Here is a 27,563-nt window from a genome sequence, read left to right on the forward strand (position 1 = left end):
TTCACGCCATTCTCCCGCCTCAGCCTCCCAAGTAGCTGAGACTACAGGCGCCCGCCACCACGCCCGGCTAGTTTTTTGTATTTTTAGTAGAGACGGGGTTTCACCATGTTAGCCAGGATAGTCTCGATCTCCTGACCTCGTGATCCACCCGCCTCGGCCTCCCAAAGTGCTGGGATTACAGGCTTGAGCCACCGCGCCCGGCCTACTTTTGTAATTTGAAGGTAATTTTTGAAAAGATTTATAAAACTGTATTTTTTTCAGTTTTTCCTTTAGAAAAATTAATTGTTGTAAAAACACATAGTATTTACCATCTTAAATCTATTTAAGTGTATGTTTTAGGGCCAGGCATGGTGGTGGCTCACATCTGTAATCCAGGATTATTTGAGCTCAAAAGTTTGAGACCAGTCTGGGAAAATAGGGACATATGTTTTTCAAGATGTTTTTTAAAAATAGCCAGGCATGGTGTTGTGCATCTGTGGTTCAGGCTACTTGCAAGATTGAGGTGGAAGGGTTACTTGAGCCTCAGAGTTTGAGGCTCAAGTGAGCCATAATTGTACCACCACATTCCAGCTTTTTGACAGAGTGAGACTCTGTCTCCAAAAAAGAAAAAAAAACACAACTCTACATTTCAGGCAGTCATGTTAATTATATTTACATTGTTATGCAAAAGACTTTTAGATATTTACATTTTGTGAAACTAAAACTCAATACATTAAATAACAACAACCCATTTTACCCTCTTTCCAGCCCTTGACAAACACCCTTCCTCTTTCTGCTTTTATGAGTATGACTAATTAAGATAGCTCATATAAGTGGAATCACACTGTAGCCATCGTTTCGTTACTGGCTTATTTCAGGTGACATAATATTCTCAAAGTTTATCTTAAAATGTGACAAGATTTTCTTTTTTTTCTTTTTTTCTTTTTTATTTTTGAGACGGAGTCTCCTGTCGCCCAGGCTGGAGTGCAATGACGCAATCTCGGCTCACTGCAACCTCTGCCTCCCGGGTTCAAGCAATTCTCCTGCCTCAGCCTCCCAAGTAACTGGGACTACAGGCGTGTGCCACCATGCCCAGCTAATTTTTTGTATTTTTAGTAGAGACAGAGTTTCACCATGTTGGCCAGGCTGGTCTCGAACTCCTGACCCTCAGGTGATCTGCCAACCTCGGCCTCCCAAAGTGCTAGGATTACAGGTGTGAGTCACACCGCTTGGCAAGATTTTCTTTTTTAAGACTGAATAATATTTCACTGTACACATGTTACATTTTTGATGTGTTTATAAATCAAGAGACAACTGGGTTGCTTCAGCCTTTTAGCTTCTGTGAATACTAGTACAATAAACATAGATGTTCAAATACGTCTTCCAGGTCATGCATTCCATTTTTTTTTTTTTTTTTTTTTTTTTGAGACAGAGTCTCGCTCTGTTGCCCGGGCTGGAGTGCAGTGGCCAGATCTCAGCTCACTGCAAGCTCCACCTCCCGGGTTTACGCCATTCTCCTGCCTCAGCCTCCCAAGTAGCTGGGACTACAGGCACCGCCACCTCGCCCGGCTAAGTTTTTCGTATTTTTTAGTAGAGACGGGGTTTCACCGTGTCAGCCAGGATGGTCTCGATCTCCTGACCTCGTGATCTGCCCGTCTCGGCCTCCCAAAGTGCTGGGATTACAGGCTTGAGCCACCGCGCCCGGCCTGCATTCCATATTTTAAATTGCTAAACAGGATTGCTGTATTTGATGATAATTCCATTTTTAATTATTTGAGAAACATTTATAACATTCAAAAATAATGACTGCATCTTTGTTTTCTACCAACAATCAACATAAGTTTTATTTTCATTGCATCATCAACAGATTTGGTGTTTTTAAATAATTTATAGTGGTCATTGAAGTGGGTATGACATGATTTCATTTTTCATTGTTATTTTTATGTGTTTCTCTACAAATTACTAATTTTGCATGTCATTTCAAATGCTTTTTTCATTTGTGTATCTTTTATGATAAAAATTTAGTTCAGTTGTTAATTTTCAAATCAAGTTATTTAACTTATTGAGTTTTAAGAGTTTTATATATATTTGAATATTAACTATCACATGTAATATGGAAATATTCTTGTCCATTTTCTAGGAGGCATTTTCACTCAGTTAAATGTTTTGTTTTAATGTGCAGAAATTTTGAAGTATAGTATAATTTTTTTTGTTGTTGCTCATGCATTTAGTGTCTTATCTAAGAAAATGGTGCCAAGACCAATGTCCTGTTTTCTTTCTATTTTTTTCTAAGAGACTTATTAGTTTTTTTATGTCTAAGTATTTTACTTAAAATGTTTTTGTATATGGTTCAAAGAAACGATCCAACCTTATTTTATCAGTATTGATATTTAGTTTTTAACATTATTTTTTGAAACTATTATCTTTATTGTTTACTTTTGGCAGCTTTGTAGATCATTTGATTATTTACAAAAGGTTTCATTTCTGGGCTCTGTATTCTGTTCTTTCATCTGTTTATCTGCCTTTGTGTCAATATTACACTGTTTTTGTTACTGTAGCTTTTAATTTTTTATTGTTACTATTTTTGAGATGGAATCTGGCTCTGTCACCAGGCTGGAGTGCAGTGGCTCAGTCAGCTCACTGCAGCCTCCTCCTCCTGGATTTCAGTGCTTCTTCTGCCTCAGCCCCCCGAGTAGCTGAGATTACAGGCGTGCGCCACCATGTGTGGCTAATTTTTGTATTTTAGTAGAGACAGCGTTTCACAGTGTTAACCAGGCTGGTCTTGATCTCCTGAGCTTAGGTGATGCATCCACCTTGGCCTCACAAAGTGCTGGGATTACAGGCATGAGCCACTGCACCTTGCCTAATATGTTTAAAAATCAGGAAGTTTAATGCCTGTTTATTCTTTTTCATGGGTGTTTGGCTATAGTTCATAATCAAATTTTAAAATTTTAAACAATATTTGTGTGATACAAGTGTGCTATTGTGATTTTTATAGAGATAATATTGAATTTGTTCACCACTGTAGGTTGTATTGACAACTTAACTAAATTAAACTTTTTGAACCTTGAGCTGAAGAGTGTGTTTGATTGATTGACTGATTGATTGATTTGAGATGGAGTCTCACTCTGTCATCCAGGCTGGAGTGCAATGGCATGGTCTCGGCTCCCTGCAACCTCTGCCTCCCGGGTTCAAGGAATTCTCCTGCCTCATCCTCCTGAGTAGCTGGGACTATAGGTGCCTGCAACCACGCCTGGCTAACTTTTGTATTTTTAGTAGAGACGGGGCTTCAACATGTTGGCCAGGCTGGTCTCGAACTCCTGACCTCAAGCGATCCGCCCACCTTGGCCTCCCAAAATGCTGGGATTACAGGCATGAGCCACTGCTCTTGGCCTTAGTTTTATTTTGTAACTCCTGGACTCACGCAGTTTTCTTGCCTTGGCCTCTCAAAATGTTAGTATTACAGCCGTGAGCCACTACACTTGGCCCATGTGTGTTTTTTGTTTTTTGTTTTTTTAAAAAAATATATTATTGGATTTGACAGTTTTAGTTTTGCTTTTTTTTGAGACAGAGTCTCACTCTGTCGCCCAGGCTGGGGTGCAATGGTACGATCTTGGCTCCCTGCAACCTCCGCCTCCTGGGTTCAAGCAATTTTCCCGCCTCAGCCTCCCGAGTAGCTGGGATTACAGGCACCCACCATTATGCCTGGCTAATTTTTGTATTTTTGTAGAGACAGGGTTTCACTATGTTGGCCAGGTTGGTCTTGAACTCCTGACATCAGGTGATCTGCCCGCCTCTGCCTTCCAAAGTGCTGGCATTACAGGTGTGAGCCACCACACCCGGCCTACTTTTGCTTTTAATTTTTAGTTTCATGCAGTTTTGGTCAGAAAACACAGTGTATGATTTTGGTCGTCTTACATTTATTGTTGTTTTGAAACAGGATCATACTCCATCACCCAGGCTGGAGTATAGTGGCATAATTTTGGCTCACTGCAACCTCAGCACATATTTTCACTTGACTCAAGTGATCTTTTCTTCTTCCTGAGTAGCTGAGACTACAGACATGCACTACCATGCCTTGCTAATTTTTTTATTATTTGTAGTGACCCAGTCTCATTATGTTATCCAGGCTAGTAGCAAACTTCTGGTCCCAAGTGATCCTCCCACCTTCATCTTCCAAATTGTTGGGATTAGATGTATCAGCCACTACTCCCAGGTGGTATTCTTTAATAAGACTTTTTATGTGTCCTAACAGAATATATCATGTCCAGATAAAAATATTGTATATTCTCTTGCTTTTAACTGGACAATTTTGTACATGCTGTTAAGCCTGGTTGGTCTGTGGTATGGCTTGGATGTCCATGTTCTGCAAGGCTCATGCTGCAACTTAATACTCAATATTGGATGTGGAACCTGGTAGGAGGTGTTTTGGTCATAGGGACAAATTCTCATAAATGCCATGGCACCATCCTTTTAGTAATCAGAAAGTTTTTACTACATTAATTCAAATGAGAGCTGGTTCATTAAAATAACCTGTCTCCACCTCACACTCTCTCTGTCTCTTACCATGTGATATGTCCAGCTACTCTGTCTTCCACTAAGATTGTAAGTTTCCTGAGACCCTCACCAGAAGCAGATACTGACTGGCACACACTATTTATACAGTCTGCCACATTGTAAGCCAAATAAACCTTTTTACTTTATAATTTATCCACTCTCAGGTATTTGTCTATATGCAAAATAGTTAATACAGTCTATAATGCTGTTTTTTAATTGATCTTTTATCTAAATTTTTATTTATTATTGCAAATGGGATCTTGATGTCTACAATTATTATGTTGCTATGTATTTCTTGCTTTACCTTTGCCAAAATATGCTTTATATATTTTGGAGTCCTGATGTTATATATATATACACACACACACACACATATAAACATAAATAGATAGATATGATAGTTATAGATTCTTGACCCATTTGGCTATTATATAATATCAGTGTTTGTCTCATGTTAGTACTTGACTTAAAGCATATTATATTCAATATAATTACTATCACCTCACCCAATTATGATTACTATTTGCATGGAATATAGATTCTTTTCATTCTGTTACTTTCGGCCTATTTGACTCAATGCTAAAATGAGTCTGTTATAGACAGCATATTGTATGCTTTTTTACTTAAACTACTCAGACATCTTATTTCTTTTTCTTTTTATAAATTTATTTATTTTTGAGATAGAGTCTCACTCTGTCAACCAAGCTAGTTTGCAGTGGCATGATTACAGCTCAATGCAGCCTCAACCTCCCAAACTCAGATGATCTCATCTCAGCTTCTCAAGTAGCTGGGCTGCAAATATGTGCCGTCATGCCCAGCTTGTTTTATTGTTTTTGTTTTAGTAGGGACAGAGTTTTGCCATGTTGTACAGTCTGGTCTCAGACTCCTGAGTTAAAGTGATCAGCCCCCCTGGGCCTCCCAAAGTCCTGGGATTACATTTTTTTATTAAGTAGTTTAATTAATTTATATTTAAAATGATTGCTTAAAGAAATAAAGTTACTATTACCAGTTTCATTGTTATTTTTTTTTTTTTTTTTTTTTTTTTTTGAGTCGGAGTCTCGCTCCGTCGCCCAGGCTGGAGTGCAGTGGCCAGATTCAGCTCACTGCAAGCTCTGCCTCCCGGGTTTACGCCATTCTCCTGCCTCAGCCTCCCGAGTAGCTGGGACTACAGGCGCCTGCCACCTCGCCCGGCTAGTTTTTTGTATTTTTTAGTGGAGACGGGGTTTCACCATGTTAGCCAGGATGGTCTCGATCTCCTGACCTCGTGATCCGCCCATCTCGGCCTCCCAAAGTGCTGGGATTACAGGCTTGAGCCACCGCGCCCGGCCCTCATTGTTATTGTTTTTTAAAAAATATTATTTTTTGTGTATTCTGGGATACATGTATAGGATTTACAAGTTTGTTACATAGGTAAACATGTCCCATAGTGGTTTACTGCCCCTATCAATCCATCACTTCGGTATTAAGCCCTGCATGCATTGGCTATTTTTCTTGATGCTGTTTCCCCGACTCTGACAGGTTCCAGTGTATGTTGTTCCCCTCTGTGTGTCCATGTTTGTTTTTTTGTTTTTGAGACAGAGTCTCCCTCTGTCGCCAGGCTGGAGTGCTATGGCATGATCTCAGCTCAGTGCAACCTCCGACCCCCTGGTTCAAGTGATTGTCCTGCCTCAGCCTCCCAAGTAGCTGGGATTACAGGCACACACCTAATAATGCTCAGCTAATTTTTGTATTTTTAGTAGAGATGAGGTTTCACCATGTTGGCCAGGATGGTCTTGATCTCCTGACCTCGTGATCTGCCCACCTCAGCCTCCCAAAGTGCTGGGATTACAGGTATGAGCCACTGTGCCTGGCCCATGTGTTCTTATTGTTCAGTTCCCACTTATGAGTGAGAACATGTGGTTTTTGGTTTTGTGTTCCTGCATTAGTTTGCTGAGGATAATGGTTTTCAGCTCCATCCATGCCTTTGCAAAGTACATGATCTTATTCTTTTTTATGGTTGCATAGTATTCCACAGTGTATATATACCACATTTTCTTTATCCAGTCTACTATTGATGGGTGTGTGGGTTGATTCCATGTCTTTCCTATTGTAAATAGTGCTGCAATGAACATACACATCCACATACCTTTATAATATAATTATTTATATTCCTTTGGGTCTATATCCAGTAATGGGATTGCTGGGTCAAATGGGATTGCTGGTTCTAGGTCCTTGAGGAATTCCCATACTGTCTTCCACAATGATTGAACTAATTTACGTTCCCACCGACAGTGTAAAAGTATTTCTGTTTCTCCACAGCCTCACCAGCATCTGTTGTTTCTTGACTTTTTAATAATCATTATTCTTACTGGCATAAGATGGTATCTAATTCTGGTTTTGATTTGCATTTCTCTAATGATCCCTGATGTTGAGCTTTGTTTGCTTTTTGGCCATATAAATGTATTTTTTTGAGAAGTGTCCATGTTCTTTACCCACTTTTTGATGGGGTTGTTTGTTTTATTCTTATAAATTTCCTTAAGTTCCTTTTAGACTCTGGATATTAACCTTTGTCAGATGAATAGGTTGCAAAAATGTTCTCCGATTCTGTTCACTCTGTTGATAGTTTTTTTGTTGTTGTTGTGGAGAAGATTTTTAGTTTAATTAGATTCTATCTGTCAAGTTTTGCTTTTGTTGCAGTTGCTTTTGACGTTTTCATGATGAAATCTTTGTCCATGCCTATGTCCTGAATGGTATTGCCTAGATTTTCTTCTAGGGTTTTTATAGTTTTGGGTTTCACATTTAAGTCTTTAATCCATCTTGAGTTAATTTTTGTACAGGTGTAAGGAAGGGTTCCCGTTGCAGTTTTCTGCATATGGCTAGCTGGTTCTCCCAGAACCATTCATTAAATAGGGAGTTTGTTCCTCATTGCTTGTTTTTGTCAGATTTTTCAAAGATTAGATGGTTGTAGATAAGCAGTCATTTATGAGTTCTGCATTCTTTTTCATTGGTCTATGTGTATGTTTTTATAGCAGTACCAGGCTGTTTTGGTTACTATAGCCTTGTGGTGTAGTTTGAAGTCAGATAGCATGATGCCTCCAGCTTTGTTCTTTTTGCTTAGCATTATCTTGACTATATGGGGTCTTTTGGGTTCCATATGAATTTTAAAATAGTTTTTTCTAATTCTGTGAAAGAGGTCAGTAATAGTTTAGTGGGATAAGCATTGAGTTACTTTTGGCAGTATGACTGTTTTCTTTTTTTTTTTTTTTTTTTTTTTTGAGACGGAGTCTTGCTCTGTCGCCCAGGCTGGAGTGCAGTGGCCGGATCTCAGCTCACTGCAAGCTCCGCCTCCCGGGTTCCCGCCATTCTCCTGCCTCAGCCTCCCGAGTGGCTGGGACTACAGGCGCCCACCGCCTCGCCCGGCTAGTTTTTTGTATTTTTTAGTAGAAACGGGGTTTCACCGTGTTAGCCAGGATGGTCTCGATCTCCTGACCTCGTGATCCGCCCGTCTCGGCCTCCCAAAGTGCTGGGATTACAGGCTTGAGCCACCGCGCCCGGCCCAGTATGACTGTTTTCACAATATTGGTTCTTTCTGTCTTTTCCATTTATTTGTGTCCTCTCTGATTTTCTTGAGCAGTGGTTTGTGTTCTTCCTAAAGAGGTCCTTCACTTCCCTTGTTAGCTCTATTCCTAGATATTTTATTCTTTTTTGTAGCAATTGTGGATGGAAGTTCATTCATGATATGGCTCTCTGCTTGTTTATTGTTAATGTATTGAAATGCTTGTAATTTTTGCACATCGATTTTGTATCCTGAGACTTTGATGAAGCATCTTATCAGCTGAAGAAGCTTTTGGGCTGACATTGGGGCATTCTAGATATGGTATCATGTCATCTGGAAACAGAGACAGTTTGACTTCCTATTTGAATACCCCTTATTTATTTTTCTTGCCTGATTTTCCTGGCCAGAACTTCCAATACTCTGTTGGATAAGAGTGGTGAGAGAGGGCATTCTTGTTGTGCCAGTTTTCAAGGGGAATGCTTCCAGCTTTTGCCCTTTCAGTATGATATTGGCTGTGGGTTTGTCATAAATGACTCTTATTATTTTGAGGTATGTTCCGTAAATACCTAGTTTATTGAGCATTTCTAACATGAAGGTATGTTGAATTTGATCAAAGACCTTTTCTGCATCTATTGAGATAAACATAAGGATTTTGTTTTTAGTTCTGTTTATATGATGAATTATATTTATTGATTTGTTTATGTTGAAAAAGCCTTGCATCCCAGGGATGAAGCTGACTTGATCGTGGTGCATAAGCTTTTTGATGTGCTGCTGGATTTGGTTTGCCAGTATTTTATTGAGAATTTTTGCATCAATGTTTATCAGAGATATTGGCTTGAAGTTTCTTGTTGTTGTTGTTGTTGTTATATCTTTGCCAGACCTTAGTACCAGAATGATGCTGATCTTATAAAATGAGTTAGAGTGAAGTCCCTCTTTTTCTATCATTTGGAATAGTTTCAGAAGAAATGGTACCAACTCCTCTTTGTACCTCTGGTAGAATTCAGCTGTAAATCCATCTGCCCCTGGGCATTTTTAGTTTGTAGGCTGTTTATTACTTGCTCAATTTGAGAACTTGTTATTGGTCTATTCAGGGATTCAGATTTTCCCTGGTTCGGTCTTGGGAGGGTGTGTGTGTCCAGTAATTTATCTATTTCTTCTAGATTTTTCAGTTTATGTGCATAGAGGTGTTTATAGTATTTTCTGATGGTTCATATTTCTGTGGGGTCAGTGGTGGTATCCTCTTTATCATTTTGTATTGTGTCTATTTCTTCTTCTCTCTTTTGTTCTCCATTACTCTAGCTAGTGTTCTATCTATTTTATTAATGTTTTTTTAAAAATAGCTCCTGGATTCACTGAGTTTTTGAAGGGTTTTTTGTCTCTATCTCTTTCTCTATCTCTTTCAGTTTCACTCGGATTCTGGTTATTTCTTGTCTTCTGTTAGCTTTGGGGTTTGTTTGCTCTTGGTTCTCTTGTTCTTTTAGTTGTGATGTTAGGGTGTCAATTTGAGATCTTTTCCAGCTTTTCGACGTGGCTATGTAGTGGTATAAATTTTCCCCTTAACACCGCTTTAGCTGTGTTCTAGAGATTCCAGTACGTAGTCTCTTTGTTCTCATTGGTTTCAAATAATTTCTTGGTTTCTGATTTAATTTTATTATTTACCCAGAAGTCATTCAGGAGCAGGTTGTTCAATTTCCATGTACTTGTGTAGTTTTGAGTGAGTTTCTTACTCTCAAGTTCCAGTTTGATTGCACTGTGGTCTGAGAGACTGTTAGGATTTCAGTTGTTTTGCATTTGCTAAGGAATGTTCCTTCCAATTATGTGATCAGTTTTACAGTAAGTGCCATGCGGCACTTAGGAGAATGTGTATTGTGTTGTTCTTGGCTGGAAAGTTTTGTAGATATCTGTCAGGTCCATTTGACCCAAAGCTGAGTTCAAGTCCTGAATATCTTTGTTACTTTTGTGTCTCAATTATTGGTCTAATATTGGCAGTAGGGTGTTAAAGTCTCCCACTATTATTGTGTGGGAGTTTGTTTAAGTCCCTTTGTGTAGGTCTCTAAGAATGTGTTTTATAAATCTGCATGCTCCTTGAATTGATCCCTTTAGCATTATGCAATGCCCTTCTTTTTCTGTTTTGATCTTTGTTGGTTTAAAGTCTATTTTGTTAGAAACCACAATTGCAATTCCTCTTTTTTTCTTTTATTTGCTTGATGAATTTTCCTCCATTCCTTTATTTTAAGCCTGTGTGTATCTTTGCATGTGAGATGGGTTTCTTGAATATGGCACACCAATGGGTCTTGACTCTTTAACCAGCTTGACATTAGGTATCTTTTAATGAGGGCATTTAGCCCATTTAAATTTAAGATTAGGCCAGACACGGTGGCTTATGCCTGTAATCCCAGCATTTTGGGAGGCTGAGGCAGGTGAATCACCTGAGGTCAGGAGTTCATGACCAGCCTGGCCAACATGGCGAAACTCCACCTCTACTAAAAATATAAAAATTAGCCTGTCATAGTGGTGCACATCTGTAATCCCAGCTGCTCGGGAGGCTGAGGCAGAATTGCTTGAACCTAGGAGGCAGATGTTGCAGTTAGCCAAGATTGTGCACTGCACTCCAGCCTGGGTGACAGAAAAAGACTCCATTTCAAAAAAAAAAAAAAAAGTTTAAGGTTAATATTGCTATGTGTGAATTTGATCCTGTTTTCATGGTGCTAGCTGGTTATTTTTTTTTTTTTTTTGAGACGGAGCCTCGCTCTGTCCCCCTGGCTGGAGTGCAGTGGCGTGATCTCGGCTCACTGCAAGCTCCGCCTCCCGGGTTCACGCCATTCTCCTGCCTCAGCCTCCCGAGTAGCTGGGACTACAGGCGCCCGCCACCGCGCCCGGCTAGTTTTTTGTATTTTTAGTAGAGACAGGGTTTCACCGTGGTCTCGATCTCCTGACCTTGTGATCCGCCCGCCTCGGCCTCCCAAAGTGCTGGGATTACAGGCGTGAGCCACCGCGCCCGGCTTCCTAGCTGGTTATTTTGAAGACTCTTTGATGTAGTTTTTTCATAGTGTCATTGGTCTTTGTACTTCAGTGTGTTTTTGCAGTGGCTAGTAATGGTTTTTTTTTCTTTCCATGTTTAGCCCTTCTCTCAAGAGCTCTTGCAAAGCAGGCCTGGTGGTGATGAATTCCTTCAGCATTTGCTTGTCTGAAAATGATTGTAATCCTCTTTTATTTATGAAGCTTAGTTTTCCTGGATATTCTTGTCTGGAAATTCTTTTCTTTAAGAATGTTGAGTAGTGGCCTCCAATCTCTTATGACTTGTAGGGTTTCTGCTTAAAGGTCTGTTGTTAGTCTGACCAACTTTTGTCTGTAGGTGATGTGGCCTTTCTCTCTGGCTGCCTTATCATTTATTCCTGAATTTCAATCTTGAAGAATCTGATGATTTTGTGTCTTGGGGATGATCTTCTCATGGAGTATCTTACTGGGGTTTTCTGGATTTTTTGATTTTGAATGTTGGCCTTTCTTGTTATGTTGGAAAAGTTCTGGATGATATCCTAAAGGATGTTTTCTAACTTGGTTCCATTGTCCCTATCCAAGGTACCCCAGTCAGTCATAGGTTCAGTCTTTTTATATAATCTCATAGACCTCGGAGATTTCTTTCATTCCTGTTCTTTTTTCTTCAATCTTGTCTGCCTGTTTTATTTCAGCAAGATAGTCTTCAAACTCTGAACTTCCTTCCTCAGCTTGGTCTACTCGGTTATTGATACTTGTGGTTGCACTGTGAAGTTCTGATGTTGTGTTTTTCAGTTCCATGAGGTCATTTATGTTCCTCTCTAAATTTGTTTTGGTTAACAGCTCCTGTCATGTTTTCCATGGTTGTTAGCTTCTTTGCATTGGGTTAGAACATACTCCATTAGTTAAGCAAAGTTCATCATTAACCACCTTCTGAAGCCTACTTTTGTCAATGTATCCACCTCAGCCTCTGCCCAGTTCTGTGCCCTTGCTGGAGATATGCTAGCTGGGATCATTTGGTGAAGAGGCGGCACTCTGGCTTTTTAAGTTTTCAGCATTTTTTTATTTATTCTTTTCATCTTTGTGAGATTTTCTAGCTTGGATCTTTGAGGCTGCTGACCTTTGGATGGGATTCTTGTGGGGACTTTTTTGTTTGTGCTGTTTTTGGTGTTGCTTTCTGTTTGTTTGTTTTTCTTTTTTTCTTTTTTCTTTTTTTCTTTTTTTTTTGTTTGAGATGGAGTCTCGCTCTGTTGCCCAGGCTAGAGTGCAGTGGTGCGATCTCGGCTCACTGCAAGCTTTGCCTCCCAGGTTCACGCCGTTCTCCTGCCTCAGCCTTCCGAGTAGCTGAAACTACAGGCACCCACCACCATGCCTGGCTAATTTTTTGTATTTTTAGTAGAGACAGGGTTTCACCGTGTTAGTCAGGATGGTCTCGATCTGCTGACCTCGTGATCTTCCCGCCTCGGCCTCTTAAAGTGCTGGGATTACAGGCGTGAACCACCGCGCCTGGCCTCTGTTTGTTTGTTTTTCTAACCATCAGGCCACTTTTCTGTAGCACTGCTGTGATTTGCTTGGGATCTACTTCAGACCCTATTTGCCTGGGTTTCTCCCACACCTGGAGGTGTCAACCAGTGGAGCCTGCAGAATAGCAGAGATGACTGCTTGCTCCTTCCTCTGGGATCTTTGTCCCAGAAGGGGAATGACCCGATGACAGTGGGAACACTCCTTTATAAGTTATCTGATGATGTCTGTTGGGGAGGGTCTCACCCAGTCAGGATGCATGAGATCTGGGAACCACTTAACAAAGCACTCTGACTGCCCCTTGGTGGAGTGGCTGTGCTGCACTGGGGGAAATTCCGTACATCTGTACTGCCCGGATTGCTCAGAGCCAGCAGGGGGAAAGACTAAGTCTGTTGATCTGCAGAAACTACCTCATTGTTCCTGTTTTATGTGTTTCTTGTAGATAAGTTTTTTCTCATTTCCTGTTTTACTACCTTAATTTTTGTTTATTTTAACTTTATTGTTACATGCTTTATTTTTTCATTTTGATTTGCATACTTTCTATAAATATGTAATCATCTTGAAGTATATTGTAATTATCTTAAAATGGAGATTACATAAAACATCTTAAAGTTAAAAAAATAAGGCCAGGCATGGTGGCTCACACCTGTAATCACAGCACTGTGGGAGGCTGAGGTGGATGGATCACCTGAGGTCAGGAGTTTGAGACCAGCCTGGCAACATGGTGAAACTCTATAAAAATACAAAAATTAGCTGGGTGTGGTGGTGGGCATCTGAGACTGAGGCAGGATATCTACAGAACCTTAATGGTTTTATGCACCATTATTATGACAGTAAAAAATTCTGTCTGTATATTTACATTTAATAGAGAGCTTTATATTTACATATGGTTTTATGATGCCATCTAGCATCATTTTATTTTTCAACATAATGGATTCATTTTAGCATTTGTGTTTGTTTATGTGCAGAGTATGTGTTTCTCAGACTGGATCTTGAACTCCTGGTCTCAGGAGATCTGACTACCTTGGCTTCCTAAAGCTGTAGAATTACAGGCATGAGCCACTGTGTCTGGCTACCATGTACCATTTCTTGTAGGACTGTGCTAGTTGTAATGAACACCCTGAAATTTAATTTAGGAAAGTCTTTATTTTTATTTTGTTTTTCAAGTAAAATTACTTTGAATTGAGTATTATTGGTTAGAATTTTTTTATTACATCAAAATTTGGGAAGTTCTCAGCTTTCTTTTTCTTTAATTTACCTCTGTATTACTTTTTCCCTATATTCATCTTCTAAGATTTATTTCATGAATATATTGATGTACTTGATGGTGTCCAATAAGTTTTACATTCCATATTTTTCTTTTGTTTTGCGATTTTATATTTTTATGTTATATATTTTAGGGTATGCCACTTCACACCAGTTAAGTGTGTTTTGATGTTTTTGTTTATATTATAATTGTGTATGACAATGTTTAACTCTGTACAATTTAAGGCAGTTTGGAGCAGAATCAAATACAAATCAGCCATATGTCTATTGCCAATGTAATTATCTCTGTTTGTTTCCCTGTATAAATATTATCTCTGTATTTTTTATGACATATATTTGTTATGTAGGTTTGTTGTAAATGGTTGTTCAGTCTTGTCTAGGTGAGCAGTCATCTCCTAATTTCAATATCTATTGTGAACCTATATTATTTTTGTGTGGGAGAAACACTCTTGGATTTGAAGATTATATACAAACTATCATAACTTTGTATCTTTTTTAGGTATTTATTTTTACTTGTCAGAACCACATATCAAAATTTATTATCAAACATTTTTAAATATGCTGTTTAGGCCAGGTGCAATGGCTCACGCCTGTAATCCCAGGTCTTTGGGAGACAAGGCCGGCGGTTTGCCTGAGGTCAGGAGTTCGAGACCAGCCTGGCTAACATGGTGAAACCCTGTCTCTACTAAAAATACAAAAATTACCCAGGCATGGTGGTGCCTGTAGTCCCGCTACTCAGGAAGCTGAGGCAGGAGACTCACTTGAACCCGGGAGGTGGAGGTTGCAGTGAGTGAGATCACACCAGTGCACTCCAGCCTAGAACAAGATTCCGTCTTTGAAAAAAATAAAATATGCTGTTTAGTCTTATTAATTATGTGACAATGTTATGCAACTTATCTCTAGAACATTTATATGTTGCAAAGCTAAATCTCAATACACATTAAACAAGAACCAATTTTTCTGATTTTCTGGCACTTTGCAAACACCACTCTGTTTTCTTTTTCTAAGAGCATAACTGCTTCATATATCTCCTACAGTCTCTTTTTGTGGCTGACTCATTTCATTTTGCATAATGTCATCAAGGTTTATCTTTATAGTTGTTAGAATATTTCTGGCTTTTTAAGTCCTAGGTGATATTCCAATATTTTTATATTTTAAATTATATCTACTGAATAATTTGGAGACAGAAATTTGCATTCCTTTTACCTATTGGCTTTCAGTAACAATGCTGCAATAATTATGGGTAGGCAAATAACTTCATATGGCCATCCATGTGAACATTTATATATGTGCTAACTTCTATTTTATTAGTTCACTTTTTTTTGAGACAGAGTCTCGCTTTGTCACCCAGGCTGGAGTGCAGGGGCGCGATCTTGGCTCACTGCAACCCCTGCTTCCCGGTTCAAGCGATTCTCCTGCCTCAGCCTCTTGAGTAACTGGGACTACAGGCTCATGCCACCAAGCCCAGCTAATTTTTTTATTTTTAGTAGAGACAAGGTTTCACCATGTTGGCCAGGATGGTCTCAATCTCTTAACCTTGTGATCCACCTGCCTTGGCCCCCCAAAGTCCTGGAATTACAGGCGTGAGCCACCATGCCCGGCCTATTAGTCTACTTTTTAGCCATTATACTCATACCAAATTGTTTTTATTCTGTAACTTTGTAATGTATTTTGAAATCAGGAACTATAATGACTTCAACATTGTTCCCTTTTTTTTTTTGAAGCCTTTGGGTACTTTATTGTCTTTTGAGAGTCCGTATACTACTTTTGGAGTTGCTGTTTCTATTTCCTCAAAAATGCAATGAGAAATTTAAAAAAAAATTGCATTAAATCTCTGTATTACATTGAGCAGTATGGACATCTTCAAAATATTATTTCAGCCTTTGAACAGGAGCATGCTGTAGAGTGTGTTTAATATCTATATAGTTGTAAATTTTTCAGGTTTTGCCTGTTTTATACTCATTTCATTTTGGTCATAGAATGTAATTCATAAATTTTCAGTTTTAAAAAATTTGTTAACACTTCTTTTTTTGCCTACCAGGTGGTCTGTCAAGGAGAATGTTGTATGAGCTATTGAGAAGGGCATGCATCCTGATATTGTTGAGGCATCTTCTCTATACCTCTGTTAGAAATAATTGTTTTATACTGCCTTCAAGTCCTCTCTTCACTTACTAATATTCTGTCTTGTATTATTTTTATTACAGAAAGTTGGGTATTGAAATGTCCTACCATAATTATATTACTGTCTAGGTGTTTTTTCCATTCTGTAAATATTTGCTATATATATCTGGAAACTTAACGTGAGATACAAACACACACAAACACATATATATACATAGGCTCCCAGTAAATGAATGTATTATTGTTTAATGTCCTTGTCTCTTTGCAGTTTTGACTTAAAGTATATTTTATAAAATGTGACAGTTTTTGACTTAAGATGTAGCTTGTGTAATACTATTTTGGCCTCTTCAGCTCTCATTTGGTTAATATTTGTATGGAATGTCTAAATCCATCTTGCCACTTTCAGTCCTTTTTTATCATTAGATTTTAGCTGACTCTTGTAGAAAGGCAAGTTGGATCTTGGTGTGAGACACCAACTCACACATCCAAACCCAAAGAATGGACTCAGAGACCTGGAGAACAGCGAAAGTGAGACTTAATGACAGTCTTGCAAGATTGAGTGTCTGGCATGCAGGCACACACAGCACAGTTTCAGCAAACAATTTGTCTCTTAGCGCACAGGCCCCTCCCCCAGTTCCTTATAGACTGACTACTATGGGGCCACAATCTTCCCAGATGTCACCTATTGGCAAGGGCTTTAGGTGTTTCCTTTTGAGTTGTCTTGTTGCATTTTGTTTCAGCCCAAAATGCATCGCAACTGTTCAGGACTCTTCAGACATTTGACTTGTGGCCCTAGTGGCTGCACTTAGCTGATAAGAAAGGGTACAATTATCTATGTTGCAAATTAACCTAAATTTTTTAGTGGGATGGGGAGGGGGTAGTTGCAAGGGCCCTGACCCATTGGTGCCTGGCTGCTGGGTAAAAGAGAAGGCAGTAAGGAGGCAGCTGGTGACTCAGTACACTCTGCTTCTTTATCACTTTATTTCCATGTAACCTGCTTAAAACTAACGCACTTAGAATTGAGAATGGACTATCACATATAGGTTATTTTCTACATTGGTTTTTTATTTTTATTTTTATTTTTGAGACAAAGTCTCACTATGTCCTCCAAGCTGGAGTGCAATGGCATGATCTTAGCTCACTGTAACTTCCGCCTTCCAGGTTCAAGTGATTCTCCTGTCTCAGCCTCCCGAATAGCTGGGATTACAGGTGGGTACCACCACACCCAGCTAATTTTTGTATTTTTGTTAGAGATGGTGTTTCACCATGTAGGCCAGGCTGGTCTCAAACTCCTGACCTCAGGTGATCTGCCCATCTTGGCCTCTGAAAGTGCTGGGATTACAGGCTTGAGCCACCGCACCCAGCCAAATTTTTTTTTTTTTTTTTTTTTGAGACGGAGTCTCGCTCTGTCACCCAGGCCGGAGTGCAGTGGCGCGATCTCGGCTCACTGCAAGCTCCACCTCCTGGGTTCACGCCATTTTCCTACCTCAGCCTCCCGAGTAGCTGGGACTACAGGTGCCCACCACCACGTCCGGCTAATTTTTTGTATTTGTAGTAGAGAGGGGGTTTCTCTGTGTTAGCCAGGATGGTCTCAATCTCCTCACCTCGTGATCCGCCTGCCTTGGCCTCCCAAAGTGCTGGGATTACTGGTGTGAGCCACCGTGCCTGGCCCCAAAATTTTTTTAATAAATCACTTTATTGAACGTATGTCTCTTGATTGGAAAGTTAGTTATATATATGTATGTGTATATATATAAACTCTGAAACAGACTTATTAATGTTATTTTATTGTTTGATTCTTGTATCTTTGTCTCTCATTCTCTTTTTTTTTTTTTTTTTTTTTTTGAGACGGAGTCTCGCTCTGTCGCCCAGGCTAGAATGCAGTGGCCGGATCTCGGTTCACTGCCAGCTCCACCTCCTGGGTTCACGCCATTCTCCTGCCTCAGCCTCCCGAGTAGCTGGGACTACAGGCGCCCGCCACCATGCCCTGCTAATTTTTTTGTATTTTTAGTAGAGATAGGGTTTCACCATGTTAGCCAGAATGGTCTTGATCTCTGGACCTCGTGATCCGCCCGTCTCGGCCTCCCAAAGTGCTGGGATTACAGGCGTGAGCCACTGTGCCGGGCCTCATTTTCTCTCTTAATTTGTGTCTTTTTTATTTTTTTGTTGATACATGTTTACTTCTTTCTTATTTTGTTTTATGTATCTATACAAATATATTCTTTGTGCTATCTTGGGGATTACATAACACCTCTAAAAGATACAACAATATATTTCAGTCTGGTAAAAAGAAAAAAACTTCAGTTGCATGCAAATGTTTTTTCTCATTACATCTGCCCTCAAAGTTTTCATTGATGTTTGAATTATATTTTTTAATGTTGTATATTCACTAACAAGATGTTTATAATGATTTCTATGCTTTTAATTTTCAAATTTTAGAGAATAATTAAAAATGTTTTCTGTACCATTATAATAATGCTTAAAAATTCAATTTTTGTGTTTGTGGATATCTTTTCCAGAAAATAATGTATTTTTCTATGATTATGTGTTGTTTCATTGAATAATGTTATTTTCAGTAGAAGCAACTGCTTTTAGCACCTTTTATATGTAGAGCATATGGAGTGCCAATACACTTTTTCAGAATTTGGTTATTTTTGAAGGTTTTGTTTTTTTTATTCAGCAGGACATATTTGCTGATGGTATTATACTCACTTGATAGCTATTTTTTTCAGGACTTTGACTATATCAGACAGTACCCTTCTGGCCTGCAAAATTTTTGTTGACAATTCACTGGCTATCTCATAAGACTATGCTTGCAAATGATACATCACTTTTATCTTGCAGTTTCCAAGAGGCTGTTTTTGCATGTGACTTTTGAAATTGTGCTTACATATATGTTTGTTATAAGTATCTTTGTGTATATCCTAGTTTGTTTTTTGAGCTTCTTCATTTTTTATGTCATTTTTTTCTTTCAGGATTTTTCAGTTAGTCTTTTTGATATTTTTTGCTGTCATAATTTCTGTTTTTCTGATATTTTACATATTTTTGTTCTTACCCTCATTTTTCTGATTTTCTGTAGTTCTCACTGTAGTTCTCATTTTCTGTTTCACTCACTGAGTATTCAATTTGTTTTCAATTTTTAAAATTAATACATACATTTTTTATGGTTTCTCTCTGAAACTTTTATAACATTTTTGATAAAACCATATTGCCTTATTTTGTATACATTTGTAATCTTTGATTGAAATTTGGACATTAAAAAATGCTACCTGTCACAATCTTTATAATGTAGCTTTGTCCTGGCATAGTCTGAACAATTGTCTTGATTAGAGATCCTGGGAGTCTCTCAAACATGTTCCTAGAATGTGTCTTATCTACAATTTTGTGTTTATTTTTTAATTAAAGGAGTTTGTGTTTCTTCTTTTTTTAGTTTTTTTTGAGACAGAGTCTTGCTCTGTCTCCCAGACTGGAGTGCAGTGGTGCAATCTTGGCTCCCTGCACCCTGCGCCTCCTGGGTTCAAGCGATTCTCCCCCCTCAGCCTCCCAAGTAGCTGGGAATACAGGTGCACACTCTCACACCTGGCTACTTTTTTTTTTTTTTTTTTTAAGTAGAGATGGAGTTTCACCATGTTGGTCAGGTTGGTCTCAAACTTGTGACCTCAAGTGATCCACCAGCCTCAGCCTCCCAAAGTGCTGGAATTACAGGCGTGAACCACCACGCCTGGTTTATTTTTGGTTCTTCTTAATAGTAAGAACTTGCTACACCTGTTTTCTGTGTGTGGAACTGCAGCCTCTCTGCTGCTGTAACATTTGGCTTTGGTCTCAGCAGACTTAAACTGTCATTCCAAAGTATACCAGTTTCTTTCAGCACTATATGTCATAGGAGACAGAAACCAGTGTCTAGACAGGACCCTAGAAGCAAGTAATAAAGATGTATGTGCCAGTATTTTAATTGTCTTTTAAAGAAGAAACCAAACCTTGGCAGTTTACTTCGAAAGGCACGGTTATGTTGGGGAGCAGGAAGAGCTGTGTTGGGTAAATGTAACAGACTTTTCTTTTTCTTCTATGTCACTCTCTATGTTGTGCTCAGCTGGGGCACTTCACACATGTAACTTATTTATACATTTTCCTCAGATGTATTTTTGTTGTATGTTTTTGTTACATTTACATGTCCATAAAAAATTAGGGTCTTTGGGCCAGGCATGGTGGCCAGTGCGCCAAAGTGCGGTAATCCCAGCACTTTGGGAGGCTGAAGTGGACGCATCACCTGAGGTCAGGAGTTCAAGACCAGACTGGCTAACATGGCAAAACCCCATCTCTACTAAAAATACAAAAATTGGCTGGGCATGGTGGCGCGTGCCTGTAATCCCAGCTACTTTGGAGACTGGGGCAGGAGAACAGCTTGAGCCTGGGAGACAGAGGTTGCAGTGAGCCGAGATCATGCCATTGCACTCCATCCTGGGCTACAGAATGAGACTCCGTCTCAAAAAAAAAAAAAAAATTAGGGCCTTTGTTCTTTTGCTTTGCCATCTTGTTTATGTAGTTTGTATAATTTTATGGGTTACATTTGTAAAGCATATTCATCTGAGTCTAGTAAATGGAGTAATTTGTTATTTTTATTTCTTTCAGTTATATATTCTCATTTTGCCCAAGACCTTTGGCCAGAGCAGGGCATAAAAGATTCTTTCCAAGAAGTCATATTGAGAAGATATGGAAAATGTGGACATGAAGATTTACAGTTAAGAACAGACTGTAAAAGTGTGGATGAGTGTAATCTGCACAAAGAATGTTATAATGAACTAAACCAGTGTTTGACAACTACCCAGAGTGAAATATTTCAATGTGATAAATATGTGAACGTCTTTTATACATTTTCAAATTCAAATATACATAAGATAAGACATACAGGAAAGAAGCCTTTCAAATGTAAAAAATGTGACAAATCGTTTTGCATGCTTTTACACCTAACTCAACATAAAAGAATTCATATTAGGGAAAATTCTTACCAATGTGAAGAATGTGGTAAAGTCTTTAACTGGTTCTCAACCCTTACTAGACACAGAAGAATTCATACTGGAGAGAAACCCTACAAATGTGAAGAATGTGGCAAAGCTTTTAAGCAGTCCTCAACCCTTACTACACATAAGATAATTCATACTGGAGAGAAACCCTACAGATGTGAAGAATGTGGCAAAACCTTTAACCGGTCTTCACACCTTACTACACATAAAAGAATTCATACTGGAGAGAAACCCTACAGATGTGAAGAATGTGGCAGAGCTTTTAACCGGTCCTCACACCTTACTACACATAAGATTATTCATACTGGTGAGAAACCCTACAAATGTGAAGAATGTGGCAAAGCTTTTAACCAATCCTCAACCCTTACTACACATAAGATAATTCATGCTGGAGAGAAACCTTACAAATGTGAAGAATGTGGCAAAGCTTTTTACCGATTCTCATACCTTACTAAACATAAGATAATTCATACCGGAGAGAAGTTCTACAAATGTGAAGAATGTGGCAAAGGCTTTAATTGGTCCTCGACCCTTACTAAACATAAAAGAATTCATACTGGAGAGAAACCCTACAAATGTGAACAATGTGGAAAAGCTTTTAATGAGTCCTCCAACCTTACTGCACATAAGATAATTCATACTGGAGAGAAACCCTACAAATGTGAAGAATGTGGCAAAGCCTTTAACCGGTCCCCAAAACTTACTGCACATAAGGTAATTCATTCTGGAGAGAAACCCTACAAATGTGAAAAATGTGGCAAAGCTTTTAACCAATTCTCAAACCTTACTAAACATAAGATAACTCATATTGGAGATACATCTTACACATATCTAGAATGTGATAAAGCCTTTAGCCAGTCTTCAGCTCTTACTAAACATAAAGTAATTCATACTGGAGAGAAACCCTACAACTGTGAAGAATACAGCAAAGCTTTCAACCAGTCCTCAAACCTTATTGAACAAAGTAATTCATACTGGAGAGAAACGCTACAAATGTGAAGATGTGGCAAAGCCTTTAACCAGTCCTGAATTCTTACTAAACATAAGAAAATTCATACTGAAGAGGAACCCTATGAATGTGAAGAATATGGCAAAGCCTTCAACAAGTCCTCAATTCTTACCAGACATAAAATAATTCATGGGCTGGGTGTAGTGGCTCACACCTGTGATCCCAGCACTTTGGGAGGCTGAGATGGGTGAATCACATGAGGTCGAGTGTTCAAGACCAGCCTGACCAACATGGTGAAATCCCGTCTCTACTAAAAATACAAAATTAGCTAGGCGTGGTGGTGCATGCCTGTAATCCCAGCTACTCGGGAGGCTGAGGCAGAAGAATTGCTTGAACCTGGGAGGCAGAGGTTGCAGTGAGCCGAGATCGTGCCATTGCACTCCAGCCTGGGCAACAAGAGTAAAGAGTAACACTCTGTCTCAGGAAAAAAAAAAAAAAAAAAAAGATAATTCATACTGAAAAGAAACTCTACAAACTTGAAAGATGTGACAGTGCTTTTGACAACAACTAAAACTTTTTTAAACATAAAAAATCATACTGGTGAGAAATCCTAGAAATGTAAAGAATGTGACAAAGCCTTTAAATGGTTGTCACACTTGATTATAGGTAAGATAGTTCATGCTGAAGAAAACTACAAGTGTGAACGATGGCAAAACTTTTAACGAATGCTCACACCTTATTGCACAGGAGAGCATTTATACTTGAGAAAAACTATACAAATATAAAGACCATGAAAAAGCCATTAATATCTATTCACATCTTACCACTGGAGAGTTCATACTTAAAAGGAATATAAGTGCAATTACCGTCAAAAGATTTTTCAGGAAATACAAACCTTTAAAGTGAAGAAGGTATTTATTTTGAAGATGAACATTACAAATGTGAAGAGGGTTGTAGTACCTTTATTTGTATCACAGATTTTATTGTACATATTTTGTACTAGAAGAAAACTGAAGTAGTTGCTCAAAGTTTGTTCAACATCAGGGAATTTATATTGAAGAAAAACCTTGCAAATTTAATAAATTTTAAACACTTTTTCAAAAAGTACAGCTTAGAAGACACCAGAGTTCATACTAAAATATATTTTTGCAGATGCAGTAAAAATGAAAATATTTAACCAAAATTAAATCTGTATAAATGTCAGAGAATTTACAGTACAAATATATAAGGCACTGACACTGCAGATATACTAAATCAGAGTGCTGAGTATAGAAAATAAAACTAAAGTTGGGGCCAGATGCAGTGGCTCACATCTGTAATCCAGCACTTTGGGTGGCCGAGGTGGGTGAATCACCTGAGGTCAGGAGTTTGAGACCAGCCTGACCAACATGGAGAAACCGCGGCTCTCCTAAAAATACAGAATTAGCCACGTGTGGTGGTGTATGCCTGTAATTCCAGCTACTCGGGAGGCTGAGGCAGGAGAATTGCTTAAACCTGGGAGGCGGAGGTTGTGGTGAGCCGAGAGTGCGCCACTGCACTCCAGCCTGGGCAACAAGAACGTAACTCTGTCTCAAAAAAAAAAAAAGGAAAAAAAAAACAACTAAAGTTGGTAGAAAAATTATTTGTATATAACTTTAAAAGGAGTAGAAGGGTTTTTTGCAGAGTTATTATGTTCAAAGTATACTTCATTTCTTGAAGAAATTACAGATTTTTTTGTAAATAATGATGTAGTTCAACTCTCAAAATATTTCCTACTGTTTATTTTGGTTGTATTCACGTGTGAAAGCATGTGCTCAGTTATTGCTGCATTAAAAACATGAGAGTCTTTTTTATTAAGTGGCCATTATGATCTTCTCTATGAAAGAGTAAGGACATTAAAATGTAAGATGCATGATGAAAAATTAAGTGAAGAGGCTCTTTGTGGTTAACTTATATTGAATGATGCATTAGGTAGGTGTTCACAGTAATATGATTTTGCATTATGAGAAGAAAACTTTTAATTTTACTTAAAATTAAATGAAAATAAATTAGTATATTATTGTACTAATTGTACTTTTGTATAATAAAATCCAGTATATTTTAAAAATGTTAGGCCGGGCGCGGTGGCTCAAGCCTGTAATCCCAGCACTTTGGGAGGCTGAGACGGGTGGATCACGAGGTCAGGAGATCGAGACCATCCTGGCTAACATGGTGAAACCCCGTCTCTACTAAAAATACAAAAAACTAGCCGGGCGTGGTGGCGGGCGCCTGTAGTCCCAGCTACCCCGGAGGCTGAGCCAGGAGAATGGCGTAAACCCGGGAGGTGGAGCTTGCAGTGAGCTGAGATCCGGCCACTGCACTCCAGCCCGGACTACAGAGCAAGACTCCGTCTCAAAAAAAAAAAAAAATAAAAAAATAAAAATGTTAGATTATGTGTGAAGTTAATATTTTAATCCAATATTTTTAACATGTTAAATACTATTGTGCATTCAATGAAGTGTTATTATTGTCACGAACCTTAACCTGTTCCACTTTACTTAAGGGTATAGATGAAAGATCATAACAATAAGGGGCCAGGCACAGTGGTTCACGCCTGTAATCCCAGCACTTTGGGAGGCTGAGGCGGATGAATCACGAGGTCAGGAGTTCGAGACCAGCCTGGCCAACATAGTGAAACCCCGTCTCTACTAAAAATACAAAAATTAGCCTGTCGTGGTGGCTGGCGCCTGTAATCCCAGCTACTTGGGAGGCTGAGGCAGAAGAATCGCTTAAAACCAGAAGACAGAGGTTGCAGTGAGCTGAGATCGTGCCAGTGCGCCTGGATTAACATCTGAAGTAATCTCTTTTGTCAGTGGGTTTAAACCACAAATTAGTTAAAGAATATTGTTTCTGTAGGTTAAATTTTTCTTTTTCAATCATTTCAATTTATTTTTAAAATTTTTTGTGGGTACCTAACATGAGTATATATTTATGCCATATTTATGCATATTTTAATGCAGGAGTAAAATATATAATCACATCAGGGCGAATGGGGTATCCATCACCTCTAGCATTTATCCTTTGTATTACAAACAATCCAGTTCTACACTTTCAGTTATTTTAAAATGCACAATTGTTATTGGTCACAGAGTTATTTTTATGGTCATAATAAAAAATACGCAAGTATAAAATCCATACATTTCTGAGTCCTGAATAAATATTAAATTTTTCTTACATATATTTTTGAACATGTGGCCTGTCTGCCTGCAAACACATACAGACTTTTAGTTTTGATTTACATAGAGTTAAATATATATTAGTCTAAAGATAAACCTTAGCTGTAAGAAAACTATGGAGTATGAGTTTGTACCCATTTTCAGAAAAAAAAGCAATATAGGAACAAAGCAAGTCATTTTAACAAGGTGACTACTAGAAAACTAAAAACCTCAAAAATGCCAAAAGCAAACGTATACTCTCTACTTTGTATTGAATTTATTACTGTATAATCTATGCCTTATGCTTCCAAGTGTCCCGATGCGAATTATCTGTTTATACTTGCCTGGTACTCATGACAGACCTCTATTTTTTTGTGTTTTTTATATTTTGTAGTTTATGAAATATTCATTATATGAGCTGGAATGTGACTATAAGAATAATTTTTATGAAATGTAGTCCATACAAAATAATTTTTATATGTAATTCCACAATTAGTATTTTGTTACATTTTATTTAGTTAGAACACTCCATTTTGTTTTCAATTGGAGAACTGTATATAAGCTTACTATTCTTTAGTTATTGTTCTTTTTGCTTTTTATAATTGATATAAGTAAATTTATTTATGGAGTCAAATTGTTCAGGTAAATACAAGGGAAGCTTAGTAAGTCATGAAGATGTTTTTATATGTAAATGTGGAAAGCATATATAGCAGTTCTTGCTGTGTAACATGCTCCAGAAAAAGCCATAAACATTTCTGCTAAAGTTGGTTTGTAACTTCAAGTCAGAGATAGAAAATAGTGGTGAAGAGCCGGGCGCGGTGGCTCAAGCCTGTAATCCCAGCACTTTGGGAGGCCGAGGCGGGTGGATCACGAGGTCAGGAGATCGAGACCATCCTGGCTAACATGGTGAAACCCCGTCTCTACTAAAAATACAAAAAACTAGCCGGGCGTGGTGGCGGGGCCTGTAATCCCAGCTACTCAGGAGGCTGAGGCCGGAGAATGACGTGAACCCGGGAGGCGGAGCTTACAGTGAGCCGAGATCGCACCACTGTACTCCAGCCTGGGCGACAGAGCGAGATTCCGTCTCAAAAAAAAAAAAAAAAGGATGGAGTTTCACTCTTGTTGCCAAGGGTGGAGTGCAATGGTGCAATCTCAGCTCCCTGCAACCTCTGCCTCCTGGGTTCAAGTGATTCTCCTGCCTCAGCCTCCTAAATCGCTGGGGTTACAGGTATGAGTCACCACGTCCAGCTAGTTTTGTAGTTTCAGTGGAGATGGGGTTTCACCCTGTTGGTCAGGCTTGTCTTGAACTTCTGACCTCAGGTGATCCACCCACCTCGGCCTCCCAAAGTGCTGGGATTACAGGTGTGAGCCAAAAGTGGGTTTAACTGGAGAGTCTGCTTATCAATATAACTTTCAGATCAGTGAATTAAGATAAAGGCATACACTGTCCACAGGTGAGAGAATTAAATCAGTTGCATGGGTTTCGTTTGTTTGTAAAAGGAAAATCTTACTACATTGTTATACAAAGTGTGGCAAATATAAAATTTGCTAGAAAATATACCTTAAAATGTATTTATTTATTTATTTATTTATTTTCGAGAAGGAGTCTCACTCTATAGCCCAGGCTGGAGTGCAGTGGCGCAATCTCGGTTCACTGCAACCTCTGCCTCCCAGGTTCAAGCGATTCTCCTGCCTCAGCCTCCTGAGTAGTTGGGATTACAGGTGCTCACCACCACGCCCGGCTATTTTTGTATTTTAAGTAGAGACGGGGTTTCACCATGTTGGCCAGGCTGGTCTCGAACTCCTGACCTCGTGATCCACCCACCTTGGCCTCCCATAGTGCTGGGATTACAGGCGTTAGCCACGGCACCCAGACTTTATTTTTTATTTTATTTTATTTATTTATTTATTTTTGCGATGGAGTTTTGCTCCTGCTGCCCAGGTTGGAGTGCAATAGTGTGATCTCGGCTTCGCAACCTCCACCTCCCGAGTTCAAAGGATTCTCCTGCCTCAGCCTTCCCGAGTAGCTGGGATTACAATGCGCCACCCACGCCCTGCTAATTTGATATTTTTAGTAGAGACAGAGTTTCTCCATGTTGGTCAGGCCGGTCTTGAACTCCTGACCTCAGGTGATCCGTCCTTCTCGGCCTCCCAAAATGCTGGGATTACAAGCATGAGCCACTGCACCTGGCAAAAATTAAATTTTTACGAGAGTTAATGGTAAGTGAACAATTTTATACGTAATTCTCTTTGATATAGCATGACTTAGGTTTCCACGCAGAATCTTCTATTTTTAAGTGTAAACGTTAAGTAAAATGACCTCTGTGAATTTGCAATTTGGAGGAATATTTTTTTTCTATGCTGATATTGCAATTTGGAGGAATTTCTCACTCTTATTTTGTATAATTTTTTTTTTTTTTTTTTTTTTTTTTTTTTGAGGGGTGCTT

At 38.9% G+C, this 27,563-nt stretch overlaps 3 protein-coding genes across 4 annotated transcripts in view; 2 read left to right on the plus strand and 1 right to left on the minus strand.

Moving 5' to 3' along the window:
- Positions 1 to 20,692, plus strand: part of LOC112612840 (zinc finger protein 430-like) — a 41,352-nt gene extending 20,660 nt beyond the window's left edge. The window contains exons 5-8 of one of the 2 annotated variants that reach the window (XM_025367792.1): positions 9,927 to 9,934; positions 12,710 to 12,750; positions 19,800 to 19,906; positions 20,603 to 20,692. In XM_025367792.1, the coding sequence (XP_025223577.1) occupies positions 9,927 to 9,934; positions 12,710 to 12,750; positions 19,800 to 19,906; positions 20,603 to 20,650 (204 nt within the window). In that variant the 3' untranslated portion in view covers positions 20,651 to 20,692. Of the gene's footprint in view, positions 1 to 9,926; positions 9,935 to 12,709; positions 12,751 to 17,066; positions 17,153 to 19,799; positions 19,907 to 20,602 lie in introns of those variants that run through there. The other variant, XM_025367793.1, reaches the window with a different exon arrangement.
- LOC112612818 (zinc finger protein 85-like) overlaps positions 1 to 24,024 on the plus strand; it is a 116,304-nt gene extending 92,280 nt beyond the window's left edge. The window contains 4 exon segments of the mRNA XM_025367748.1: positions 20,876 to 21,950; positions 21,952 to 21,997; positions 22,042 to 22,143; positions 22,549 to 24,024. Coding sequence (XP_025223533.1) covers positions 20,876 to 21,950; positions 21,952 to 21,997; positions 22,042 to 22,143; positions 22,549 to 22,665 — 1,340 coding nt within the window. The 3' untranslated portion in view covers positions 22,666 to 24,024.
- The window catches only part of LOC112612817 (zinc finger protein 724-like), a 518,258-nt gene that overhangs the window by 265,460 nt on the left and 225,235 nt on the right, over positions 1 to 27,563 (minus strand). The gene's annotated exons all lie outside the window — the stretch shown is intronic.

This window comes from Theropithecus gelada, chromosome 19 (genome assembly GCF_003255815.1).
Source record: "Theropithecus gelada isolate Dixy chromosome 19, Tgel_1.0, whole genome shotgun sequence".
NCBI classification, from domain to species: domain Eukaryota; kingdom Metazoa; phylum Chordata; class Mammalia; order Primates; family Cercopithecidae; genus Theropithecus; species Theropithecus gelada.